Source organism: Haematobia irritans, chromosome 2 (genome assembly GCF_050003625.1).
Source record: "Haematobia irritans isolate KBUSLIRL chromosome 2, ASM5000362v1, whole genome shotgun sequence".
NCBI classification, from domain to species: Eukaryota; Metazoa; Arthropoda; class Insecta; order Diptera; family Muscidae; genus Haematobia; species Haematobia irritans.
This window is the reverse complement of record NC_134398.1, coordinates 31,222,494-31,235,231: the sequence shown is the minus strand read 5'-3', so window position 1 is coordinate 31,235,231 and position 12,738 is coordinate 31,222,494. Positions and strand designations below refer to the sequence as shown.

The window sequence follows — 12,738 nt, the reverse complement described above, 5'->3', positions numbered from 1 at the left end:
AAAACTTTATAGACTGAACTTATAGGTTCAACTAATGTTTTATTTCATAAAATTGAATAAAAAAATAGACATCAAAATAACTCGACAATCAATTTATAATAAAGCGACTAAAAGTACCCTACGGGAAATTGTTTCAAATTGCCACTGACGGACCTATCACAGAACTGGTACCTTTGCTCCAGTTGCAATTTTCACATTTAGTGAAATAAAATTATCAGAATAACCTTTTGTTCGACATATTTCAAAAGTTTTTTTTTCATTTCGGGTTCGATTAGGAGCCCAAATTGAAAGAGATTTCTAAGAGTTTGTCCGAGACTGGTTCCTGAGGACCTGGTTATGGGTTGCTCCTTCTAAATTGTCCCAGGACGTGTCCTTTGGGATGAGTCCAAGACGCGTCCTAAAATGTAAGTTTACTCCGTCAATGACAAACCCATGTTAAAGTGGACGGTCCCTTCCATACGTTTTGATCAGAACTGGGACTGGTCCATACACACCAGGGACTAGTCCTGCACCAGTTCTGTGGTTGATCCATTTCCCGTAGGGTAGTTCCACACTTTTCCCAGCAAAAAATTGGGAGTTGTTTTAAAGGCACAACTTTAAAAGCACTTCCAAGAATGTCTTCACAAAGAAGTTAACTATTTTAACTACACAGGAATTTTTTTTACTTCATTTTTTTTATATTTTAATGCGTAATTTTTTGTTTTCTTTTTTCAAATAGTTAAAAAAAGAGTAAGAATAAATAAAATGGTACAAATTATTCAAATTTTGCCACGAAAATGCTAAATCCATTATAGAAAAATCGATAATATTTGAAAATATTCGAGGGAAAACGTTTCAAACAAGCGTTAGAATGCATTAAAAAAGTATAAAAATTATTTATTTGGGAGAATATCAAAAAATTTTTAATTCACATTCAAAACACTGAATTCGGATCACACCTTAAGAAGTGATGCAAATTCATTGCAACGGTTGTTGAAACGGCGGACATTCGTTCTATGACAAGTTCATATTACATTCATCGCTTCTCCGCCAATTTTGTACCACTTCCAGACCCAAAAGGAACATTTTCACTTCTTTTTTGGCGACGCTTTTTTGCAGCATTACTAAGATATTAATTTATGAAAGAATAGTTTTAATATCAATTACTATTTTTATTGAACTAAATCATAAGTTCAACCACAGCTTTATTTCATAAATATCAGACTTCTACCACAACCCAAGTAATTCGATTGTGCATGAAAGTCTTTAGTGGAACTTTGTGCGTAGTACGAGTATATACTTGTTTAATTTTTATAAAAATGTAAAATCGTAAATAGGTTTTCAAATTCTGGGGGGGCTAAAATTTTTCTGGGGGGTCTAAGCCCCCTCCCCAGAGGCCTTCCTACGCTTATGGCAGCTCTTGACCATTTTGTCATATTTTTCTTCAAGCGGTGGACAAAATCGGTAACATCCTCACAACGAAAATCTTCCGTTCCGTACCCTAGTGAGCAGCTGCTCAAGGCGAACAACAAGAAATAACAAGTACATACGACCGTAAGCTCGGCCAGGCCGAAGCTTATGTACCCTCCACCGTGGATTGCGTAGAAACTTCTTCTAAAGACTGTCATCCACAATCGAATTACCTGGGTTGCGGTAACACTGGCCAATGGCAAGGTATCTTAAAACCTCCTAACACCGTCTTATAAATTGTAAGTTAATCCATTCGTGGTATATATTAAACTAAAAAAGGCCGATTAAATACGTATATAATTCAGTTTGACAAAATTTTCTATGAAAATAAAATTTTGACAAAATTTTCTATAGCATTAAAATTTTGACAAAATTTTTTATGGAAATAAAATTTTGACAAAATTTTCTATAGATCTATAGAAAATTTTGGTAGATTATTTTTGGCTCGAGTGGCAACCATGATTATGAACCGATATGGACCAATATTTGCGTGGTTGGGGATCGGCTATATATAACTATAGACCGATATGGACCAATTTTGGCATGGTTGTTAGCGGCCATATACTAACACCACGTTCCAAATTTCAACCGGATCAGATGAATTTTGCTCCTTTAAGGGGCTCCGAAGGCCAAATCTGGGGAACGGTTTATATGGGGCTATATATAATTATGGGCCGATATGGACCAATTTTTGCACGGTTGTTAGAGATCATATACTAACGCCACGTTCCAAATTTCAACCGAATCGGATGAATTTTGCTCTTCCAAGATGCTCGTGAGGTCAAATTTGGGGATCGGTTTATATGGGGGCTATGCGTAAAAGTGGTCCATTGCAATACCATCCGACCTACGTCAATAACAACTACGTATGCCAAGTTTCAAGTCGATAGCTTGCTTCGTTCGGAAGTTAGTGTGATTTCAACAGTTAGCGTGATTTCAAAAAAGTGTTTGTATTTATTTAAAATTTAAGCATAATTACACACATATTTTCAATTACAAAAGTTTCAATGCGTTTTCTCAAAATCTTGGAACACTGTCGTTTCGAACATACCTAAAATCAGCTGCTTTTAAGCAACCACAATTTCTTCAACACGTGAAAGGGGAATCTTGAACAATTTGTGGTATATTTTTAAATCTTGTTTTTAAAGGGCTTTCATTTTATTTTATCACCCAATATTTATCAAGCATATAGAAAACATATGAACAATTGAAAATAAAAAATGTACTTCGGTTTCAAATCCTTCTTTTTTGAATTAAGAAGGATTCCACTAAAACATATTCCGTGAAAAAAATTCCCGTCTGTGAGGGGAAAAGTAGCTTACAGAACAACCCCTACGGGAAAAATTCCCCACAAGTCTTTCATGTGAAACTCAGAACATACCCGATTTATGGATCCCAGAATCATTAAAATTAATGGTACGATCTATGATCAACAAAAAACAATCAACCAACAACAAAAGAATCAATAATCTCGTCCAGTAACGAGCCACATATATCGAATATCAAAAAGCTGGACCTGAAAAATCGCATAAACTTGCTCTTTTCCAAATTCAAATCCATTAAATTCATTCTGCACCAGTCACCAAAGCTATCCAAATCATCCTTAATAAATAATATTTGAATTATCGAACGAGGAGAATAACATAAGAACATCGAAATTCTAGAGTTATCTATCGACTGGGGTTAATCGTTTACAAATAATAAAAATCGAACAGGCCCCAAATGACCACCCTGAGGCATGCCCTAGGGGACATCAAAACACCTCGAATAAGAATCTCCCAAAGATACAATCTGCGTACGGCCAGATACGATTCAATTCAAAATAGTACTGATCAAATCAATCCCGACCAGCTTATATATCAACAATTTATATTTCACCCGGCCAAAAGCTTTACTATTTTAGGGAGATTGTATTTATATTTCAAATATTTACTACGCAACCGTTGCTAGTACATCGAGTATCGAACTTTTGTAATGTTTGATCCTTTCATCATTTGAATATCACAAAATGTCTGTAGATAAATGATTTTAGCATATATTTGTACACTATGCAAACTAAGATTTTGCTTACAACAATATTCATAATCAAATAGAACGGAGGTATTATTTTGCCATATAAACATAAACTACATGCAAAATACTCCCATAAAGGGAAGTTAAAACTTATAGAGGATAAGTATCTAAGTATTAACACACTACGAACGTTGCTCCATACAGCTAAATATCAGTCATCTACATCCGAATATTCTTCCTTTATATTAACTTCATCCAAGGCAATTTTTGTTTTCGTTTTTCCAGTCTTTTCCTTTGTTTTGTGAGGTGACATTTCATCTTCACTTTTGACTTTTTCCTTTTTAATTTTCTTAGGTGTTATAAGGTGTGTCGTCTGCTCATCGGAACTTTCGGTCACAGGTGCCGATAGTGATGTGGAACTTTTACGTTTTTGGCTAGGGGTTTTGGCAGGAGTCAAACTTTCATCAGGCGTAAGAATGTCGTCTTTTTTCTTTTTTGCTTTTTTGGACTTCTTTTTGTTTGCGACTTCTTCATTTTCCATAATTTCTTCAGTTTTAATAGAAGTCAATAGACCATCCACGTCCTGAAGACCTTCTTTCTCCTCTATGCCCGAATCGGCATTGTCACTATCCTTGAATTTAATTTTTTTCTATAAAGAAGAAATGTTTGAAATTTATTTGAAGACGATATCATGACAATACACTTACACTTTTGTGAGAAATAGCCTCGCCTTGTGCCGTCAGTAGTTCTCCATCAATGTATGGGAAGACATTTTGTAGATTATAATTGCTTATTCTAAACTTCACCTCTTGATCCATTTGTATTTCATCCTTATCGACTTTATGACCCACTCTCAGATTGGCATTGAAAACTCGATACAAAACTACACCAACATGATGGGCACCTATATGTTTAACCACACCCGTGAGCACTGCTCCTTCTTCAGGCTTAAATACGTAGGCATCTGCATTAACGTTTACATGTATGCGGGGATCATCAGCACGCATTGCCCCTGTATTGCCTAGAATCTTAACTTTTTTCACATCCAATACGATTCCATCCAATTGCAGGTCATAAGATCCAACCTTGTTGCGTACCATATGGGCCATAAGAACATGTTTGAAATCTGCCAAACAGAAAGGGCCCATAGATAAATGGAAATTTGTATTTACTTTACGGACACAGGAACCCTCGGTCTGAGCATACTCATCTAGTTCCTTGATTGTATATTTAACGTATTCTTGCAATCGTTTTGCCATTGCTCAAATTTAACATTAAAAAAAAATAAAAATAATCTAACTAAACGTGCTATTGACGGAGTTGCCAATGCCAATCACTATTATGAATCGTGTGAACATGGAACAGTATGGCAACTCAACTTTAATGGGCACATCAACTGATGAGAAGTTATTAAATTTTGAGCTGTTTATTTTGAAGATCTTTGACGATTTTATATAATACTGCGTTCACAATATACTCGAAATTTCCTTTCGTGACACTGGAAATCTGGTTTTCGTATGGAAACGCTATTTGCTAATATCGAAAAAATGAGATTTCGAGAGTAGAGTGAACGTAGTATAAAAGACATAAAAACGCTGACATGAAACAATTGAAAGCCTTGTTCGAATGACGTTTGAAAGGTATAAAGGCCTGGTAATGCATCCAAAAACGGCTCCTAAGCGTAACATGTCAGCTGTTTGTTTTTGATATACGACAGCCCATACACACGATTACCCAATTTTTGCACAACGTAAGTGTGTCGTAAGATTAAGAAAAAACAAGATTTTACGTGTCTTTGTTGTAGCAGCTGATCAAAAAAACAAGCGTCGTCGATTGAAAGAAGAAGAAAAATTCTATTAGCGTGGGGAAAATATATTTAATTAAAAATGTGCTACTGCCTGGTTTTCGGTTAAAATGGAGGATGAGAAATTAAAATTTTTCGTGAAATTCATTTTATAGAATGAATTTCACGAATAATATTAATTTAATTAATTAATACACTTATAAGGCCGGTACTCTGTTCGGTTTTCGCGTTGAAACTCCATACAAAACCAAAAAATGGGAAAAATTTGCGAAATTTTTTCCATTTGTGATACTTTGTTTTTTCGTGTTGAAAAATTGACGTTTATAGCACGGCGCCATTTGCAATGTGAATTAAGAAATAATTTATTTATTAAAAACTATTTGTGCGGGTTTATAAATCAAACACGGACCATATTTTTGTTCCGAAACTATACGAAGGATCAAAGGAATAGCAGATCAATTGCCCAATGAAAAATAAAATGTTATTTTGTAAAAACAAGCAACAACCACCAACTTAATCCAATATCGCTCCCTGTAAAATAGCGCTCCAAGCTACCTAAAAAAACGCCGCTTTCTATGTGCGAAATAATGGTTTCCATAAAAAATTTTCGCAAGAATGAACATAGTACCGGCCTATATGTGTAAAAAATCAACCTTTTTCTGCCTGTTCTTGATAGTTTCTTGGCACGTTTATTCTATCAGACTAATCGCCAAAAAAACATACGATGCCCTAATAGGACGTTCAGACAAATAACTAAATCCCTAATATGTATAATTAAAAAATAAAATCATTAGCAGACAAGTCAGTTATACGCGTATGAAATCCCTGGAAGTTCTACAAGAAAATATGTGTGCCGGAAGGACCCATTAAGTATTACTAGCGACGCCACCTTATTCTGTTGTTATGCGTAATGCGCCGTGCATTACGCATAAGTTTATCCGGACGACAGTGCTCGTATCGAACATATCCCATATATTGGACACATTATAAGTTAAGTCGGAATGCATAATCGATACTGCTGCATGTTTATGGGATCAATAACACATTTACCAATTATTTAGTCATCGCCGACAATTCGTATATATTGGTCACACTGTAAGATTCTTTACAAACACAGACATTTCGTTCGGAAAAAGTTATAGTCTGGACGACGCATAATATGCTATTATGCGCAACTTGTTAATGAATCTTGGCAACACTGCAAAAGTTTTGTGTTGCATGAAAAGAAAACGCAGCTATTGTTTACAGATCTAAGCTTCTAATATTAGGATGGCAACACGACATGTTGTCTGACAGATAATCCCACAAAACAATGTTTAACTAAACGAGCAAAGTGGATAAGCAGAATTGTATCCACAACAACCATAAAATCTTATAATTCCACGTTGATATATAAATTAGTAATGGTGTCCCAGACTCGGAAGCGCATATTGCTGCTATTTGGTGTAGCGGTAATACTTTTCCTACTGGTGCGATACTTCCTTTTCAATGGATCATTCGAAGCTGTAAGTACCTCTTATCCTGCACAAAGGCCACAAGATAATAGCCACGTATGTTCAAAATGCACATTTTCAAGAAACGTAATCCTCAGTTCATATATGTTTCTTCCCTCTAGGATAGTCAATCATATCGTAGGGCGCCAGGAGCACCGGTTTTAGTAGCGGTGTTCTATGAAGCCTTATGCCCAGATAGCAAGCACTTCATAACAAAACAATTGGTGCCAAGTTACAGGGATGCATCCCCCCTGATGGATATCATTCTAGTTCCTTATGGTAAAGCCTCGACGATGACAAATCCTGACGGTAGTTATCGCTTCGATTGTCAACATGGTCAGGTAGAATGTGAAGCTAATACATATCATGCATGCACAATAGAAGCAGTGCAAGAACCTCAGACCAGACTTTCTATGGTAGCATGCATGATTAGAGATAACCGTTTGCCGAAGGAAGCATTGCACAAGGTGGGTAATAATCTACAGGTGGTAAAAGATAACCTTAACAGGGAGAATACATAAGAAGAGCATAGTAATTAGACGTTGCTGTTAATGATAACAATTTAATTAATAATTTTGTTAGATGGAAAATATCAAGAGTTTGGCATTTTTTTTAATCTTCTACATTTTGTTTCATTTCAGTGTGCCAAACAGCACAATATCGACAATGTTGATCTAATACAGAAATGCTATGACAGCTCTCATGGTAGTGAGCTTTTGAAATTGAACGGCGATTTAACACATGCTTTACGGCCTCCAGTTACATTTATACCCACAATTACATTGGATGGATCTCAGGGAAAACAGGCCTTAATTCTAAAAAATCTGCTGGCAGAAATATGTAAAATTGCTGGTGACAATGACAAAGCTGAGGAGATATGTCGCCAACATATGTAAACGGAAATTTTGTAAACAAAGCAAAAATGTACCAACAGAGCATCACCCATACTTCTAAGTTAGCAATTCCAATTGGTTGTCAAGACAAAAGAAAAATGCATTTATTATTTATAACTACCTACTACTACATTACAAAGAGAAACTCTTTTTAGAACAACATTTTTCTGGTCAATAGATTTTTTATTATAAATACCATTTTAATACATTCTTTGTATATTTTAAGACACAATCAATTTAGAACTTTATTTATATTCTAATTGGACAAAAAAATATTTAAAATATAAGATATTTAGCTTGAAAGGAATATTTTAAGCATCAACATTATGTAGTCAAAGTAAATCAGGTAGAATACAAAAAACTTCAAATAACTATTTCAGATCTTGATGTGGAATTAAAAAGTTTCAATCATTACATGTGTTATTTTATTTTTAAAAAATAATTTTAAATGAAATAACGTTATTGAAATCTTTAAAATCTATGCTTATATATTACATGGATGATTTATTTTATTTCACTACAAAAGTCTGCCAGTTCCAAAGATAATTTTCGGTCTTTTAATTTTGTATTGTTAGTAAAGAGTAAATGACCTTAAAATTAAACTTAATATCTTCGTGATTTTAAACATAATTATTTATGCAATTATAAAATTATTTTAGGTTGTAATCATTTGATGCATCATAAATATTCAAATTTTGGGTAAAAATCTTATTTCGTTCGTTTATTCATCCTCCATGTAAGATTGTGGGTATTTGAGTGTACCCTGCATATGAGTTAGTCACAGAGACCGTATTTTTATTTTAGATATTTGTTTTTATTTAGAAATTGTCTCTTTAATCTCTTTAAATAATTGAAATAGTCTTGAACTCAAAGTAATTAGAAAATAAGAAAACTTCGTCAATAGTTCTTATTTACTTTCAAAATGTACACAATTGATAATAACGTTCTCTAAATTTTCGGTATGAAAAATATCCTTGCATTTCTTATTGGTAGTGGTGTGGTACATACCGGCGGCCCTTGGAGTATTTTTAAAGCCTGGTATGAACTTCCCGTGCAATTTCGTTTAACAATAAAAGTAATACATATTTATTTTTATTAACAAAATACTCATTAGTACGATGTTATCGATTGTTTCTATAAAGCCCGCGGAAAATTCCTCTACCCATGAGAAATGCAAGGCCAGAGAATGAAGCCGCCGAGTCGCGCCGCTGGTTTTAGCCGCCGCCGACCAGTTTCTTCCAGCCGAAGCAGCCGCCGAATATATCGACTCATCTCGACTAATAATTAGCCGCCAAGTAATCAAAAATATTGATTTAAATCAGAAAAATTTATTAATAATTGTTGTATTTTTTGTTAAAATGTTTAACTTTCCACCCAAAATCCATCAGTATCATGTTTCTATAATAGATTTGCAACCATTTAGCTTAGAAAATGTAAATGAAATGAACATTTGATTATATGTTTGGTTGTACAACTAATCTCATTACCATTACCATATGGGAGCAAAATGTAAACAATCGATAATAACGCCTCAATGAACTTTCGTTAGCAAATAATAGAAAATGTATTTCTTATGGGTAGCAAACATTTCCGGTGGGTACTATGTTCGGTTTTCGAGTTGAAAATCAATTTATTTTCGTGTTTACTTTTCCTGAAATAATAAAAATTATAAATGAGAAAACCCTATTCCCATAATGTCTTGGCGAAATTTCTAGGAATAAGAGTTAATATATCTGCTTTATATTGAACTGTTTTAATAAAGTAACCGCGAAAATTTCAACAGAAATTAAATTGAATTAGTTGTACAAGTTTTATGTGACTCTAAAAAGTCGGCAATCAAATTATTATACCACAAATCTTAGAATGTGACTCACCCGTGTGTTAGCATCAGCTGGTATAACAACGAATCTGTCTAATCGCTCATAGAAGAAGAAAGTGTGAAAGCTAAAAGCAGGAAACAACACCTAAAAATAGAATTTATATGAAGTTTTTTAAAAGATCTAAGGAATTCCTCCAAAAGATATTCACATCTAAAGACATGGACACGGACGACGTGGAGCCCAGTGATCTTCTGTGCTACATCACGGAGGAGCTGCAAACAAAGTTCCAGGCTGCCACAGATATGACTGAAAAATCCCAAATAATTCAAGATTTTCTTAAACGTTGGGAAAGCGACAAAGCTTTGGATGTGCTTAGGAAACAAAAATTCGAATTCGAGAAAGGTAAGTAGAATGCTCGTTCAATTACCCATTATTCCTTATGTGTGGCGATTCTTTTTAAAGATCTCGATTGGTTCAATGTGAGTCATCATCTTACATTGGAAGGTCTACGCGGAAAGTTACTTGTCTTGGACTTCTTTACCTATTGTTGCATAAACTGTATGCATATTTTGCCAGAACTTAATAATTTGGAAAAATTATATCCCATTGAAAGGGGACTCGTTGTTGTAGGCGTTCACAGTCCAAAATTCGAAAATGAAAAGGATGCTGTTAATATTTTGGCTGCTGTGCAACGTTATGGGATCGAACATCCTATTGTTAACGATCCAACTATGTCGTTGTGGCGAAGCATTGGAGTACGTTGTTGGCCAACTTTGATCGTTTTGGCACCCTCGGGCGCTCCACTCCTAATGCTAATGGGCGAGGGTCATGGCGTTTTCTTGGAAAATTTTACCGAACAAGCTTTGCGGTATTTTGCTCAAAAGAAAGAACTAAAAGATTTCTCAGTTCCAATTAGACCTTCTATTGATTTATTGCCGGCATCAAAACTTAAATTTCCGGCCAAGATTGCCAGGAGTGAAGATGGCCGTTTTGCTGTTTCCGATTCCGGTAATCATCGCATAGTTGTTTTTAATATACAAGGTGATGTATTGCACAAAATTGGTTGTGGATCTAGCGGGTTGGTCGATGGCAATATTGCTACGGCTCGTTTCAATTGTCCCCAAGGAGTGGTGTTCCTTAACAATGAAACACTGATTGTTGCTGATACTGAAAATCATGCCATACGGCAGGTTAACTTGAGAACACAAACTGTGGAAACTTTGGCCGGTACCGGGCAGCAGGGACATGACCGTACTGGAGGTAAAATAGGCCCTCTGCAGCAAATATCTTCACCGTGGGATGTTGCTGTATTTCGTACACGTGACATGGACATGTCATTCCATTTGGATGAACAAACTGTTCCCGAAAAAACTATAATTCTATGTTCTATGGCTGGTACACATCAGATTTGGGGTTATTTCCCAGAGGGAATGATATGGTGGAAATTCCGCAAATTCGAACCACGTACTTGCGTCTCGTTGATTGGCAATGGTATGGAAGAAAACCGTAACAATTCCTATCCCCAGAATGCAGCATTTGCCCAACCTTCGGGTTTGGCCATTGCAAAGGATTTCCTGTATATAGCCGACAGTGAGAGTTCCAGCATTCGTAAAGCATCACTGGTTGATGGAAAAGTTCTGGGGGTAGTGGGAGGAGATCGCAATCCACAGGTACAATTAGTATCAATTGAAAACTGAATTGAAATTGGTTAAATATATTATTCTCTTTTATAGAATCTCTTCGCTTTCGGAGATGAGGATGGTAAACAATTTTCCGCCAAATTACAACATCCTCTTGCGGTTTGCTACAATCACGTTAACCAAAAAGTCTACGTAGCTGATACTTACAATCATAAAATCAAAGTTATTGATGGAGAAAATAGTACGATTGATACGTGCAACATTCTACGACAAGATGGTGCTGCCAAACAATTATTTAACGAACCAGCCGGTTTGTGTTTCGATGCTACAGGACAGTACCTGCTAATATCGGATACAAATAATCATCAATTGATATGCGTTGATATGTATACCTCGGTAGCACAACAATTTCCTTTGAAATTCCCCTGGACACCCGGTGAAGATGAATGTGTCATTGATGGACCTATACGCACAGGATTAGAGGTTGTAAGAAATTTGCCTTTAACAAAATGCAAGCAGCTCAAACTTTTGATATCTGTTACATTGGATCAAAGTCTTAAATTCACTGCCGAAGCTCCACAAAAGTGGAGTCTAAATAGTGCCAATAGTGCATTGAAATCCACAAATACTCGCGGCTCCTTGAAAGACGGTAAATTTGATTTACTATTACAACGAATCGATATGGCCAATGTTAATATAGCCAGAGAAGATCTAAAACTAGATCTATCATTGAGTCTTTGTGATGCAAAAAGTTGTCTCATGAAACGATTTGCAGTGGTACTCAACGATGACGATTCGGCTTTGTCGGACAATACCGCCTCAAATGTCGAAGAAATCGAAGTTAAATTACATGTAACTCCAAATAGTATACAAATGTCTTAAGCGTTTATATCTTTTGTAAATGACTATTAATGTACTTTGCGCTTTTTGTAATGTTTAGATATTTGAAATAATGTTGACCTATTCCATATTTAATCCATACTCATTAATCATTGTAGTTTAGAAGAAAAATCAAAAGCATTTCGATTGACTAATCAAATATTGTAACAAAATTTAATAATAATTCCATATACGGCCATATCATAATAAAATGTGCTTATGTTTAATATAATCACATATTTCAAAATAGTGTAGATGAAATTATTGAAATATCCCTATTGCTTTATTATTCTAAAGGAATCGCCTAAATTGAATTGTTATACTGAAGTTTCTAAGCATTAAAATAATACTTTTCTTGGGTTTAAGAAATCAACCGACAAAGAGTTTTAGCTACAAAAATGCCATAATATCTTGACCAAAATTTCTACGACCAATAGTCATAGCTTTTACATTTGTTCTTATAAATGCTGGAACGCACGCCGAGTGAATTTTTGTTCCCTATATAACCTCTAGTGAACATTTTCCTAGGCAAAGGAAATGTATGCCTATGCTACCGAAAATTTCGTAAGGACGATGTTATCGATTATTGACATTTTCTCCCACAAAGTTCGTTTTGAAGCTTGAAGTGGGTATTAAGTTCGAGTTTAGCCACTAAAATCGCCATTTTCCCCATCAAGTTATATTAAAATTTACATCAAAGAGGTATAATTTTATAGTTTTTTTACTGATTTATTTTAGCGGCTAAAC

General features: G+C 35.0%; 3 protein-coding genes across 4 annotated transcripts; 2 read left to right on the top strand and 1 right to left on the bottom strand.

Annotated features, from left to right (window-relative positions):
- Positions 1 to 3,460: 3,460 nt before the first annotated feature.
- Polr1F (RNA polymerase I subunit F) lies at positions 3,461 to 4,796 on the bottom strand. The gene is made up of 2 exons (XM_075293709.1): positions 4,170 to 4,796; positions 3,461 to 4,111 (listed from the first exon to the last, which is right to left on the bottom strand). Exons 1-2 carry the CDS (start codon positions 4,719 to 4,721, stop codon positions 3,674 to 3,676), a joined length of 990 nt encoding a protein of 329 aa, XP_075149824.1. The 5' UTR covers positions 4,722 to 4,796; the 3' UTR covers positions 3,461 to 3,673.
- A 1,742-nt stretch (positions 4,797 to 6,538) lies between these two features.
- Positions 6,539 to 8,066, top strand: LOC142223868 (gamma-interferon-inducible lysosomal thiol reductase-like protein). Of its 2 annotated transcripts, none has more exons than XM_075293707.1 (3): positions 6,539 to 6,816; positions 6,882 to 7,226; positions 7,401 to 8,066. In XM_075293707.1, the coding sequence occupies exons 1-3, from the start codon at positions 6,670 to 6,672 to the stop codon at positions 7,653 to 7,655; spliced, it is 747 nt and encodes a 248-aa protein (XP_075149822.1). In that variant the 5' UTR covers positions 6,539 to 6,669; the 3' UTR covers positions 7,656 to 8,066. The 2 variants fall into 2 exon arrangements, with proteins under 2 accessions (XP_075149822.1, XP_075149823.1); XM_075293708.1 differs by having other exon boundaries at positions 6,540 to 6,771.
- Positions 8,067 to 9,565: 1,499 nt separating this feature from the next.
- LOC142223867 (NHL repeat-containing protein 2) lies at positions 9,566 to 12,238 on the top strand. Its single transcript, XM_075293706.1, has 3 exons — positions 9,566 to 9,874; positions 9,935 to 11,142; positions 11,206 to 12,238. The coding sequence occupies exons 1-3, from the start codon at positions 9,634 to 9,636 to the stop codon at positions 11,992 to 11,994; spliced, it is 2,238 nt and encodes a 745-aa protein (XP_075149821.1). The 5' UTR covers positions 9,566 to 9,633; the 3' UTR covers positions 11,995 to 12,238.
- Positions 12,239 to 12,738: the final 500 nt, after the last annotated feature.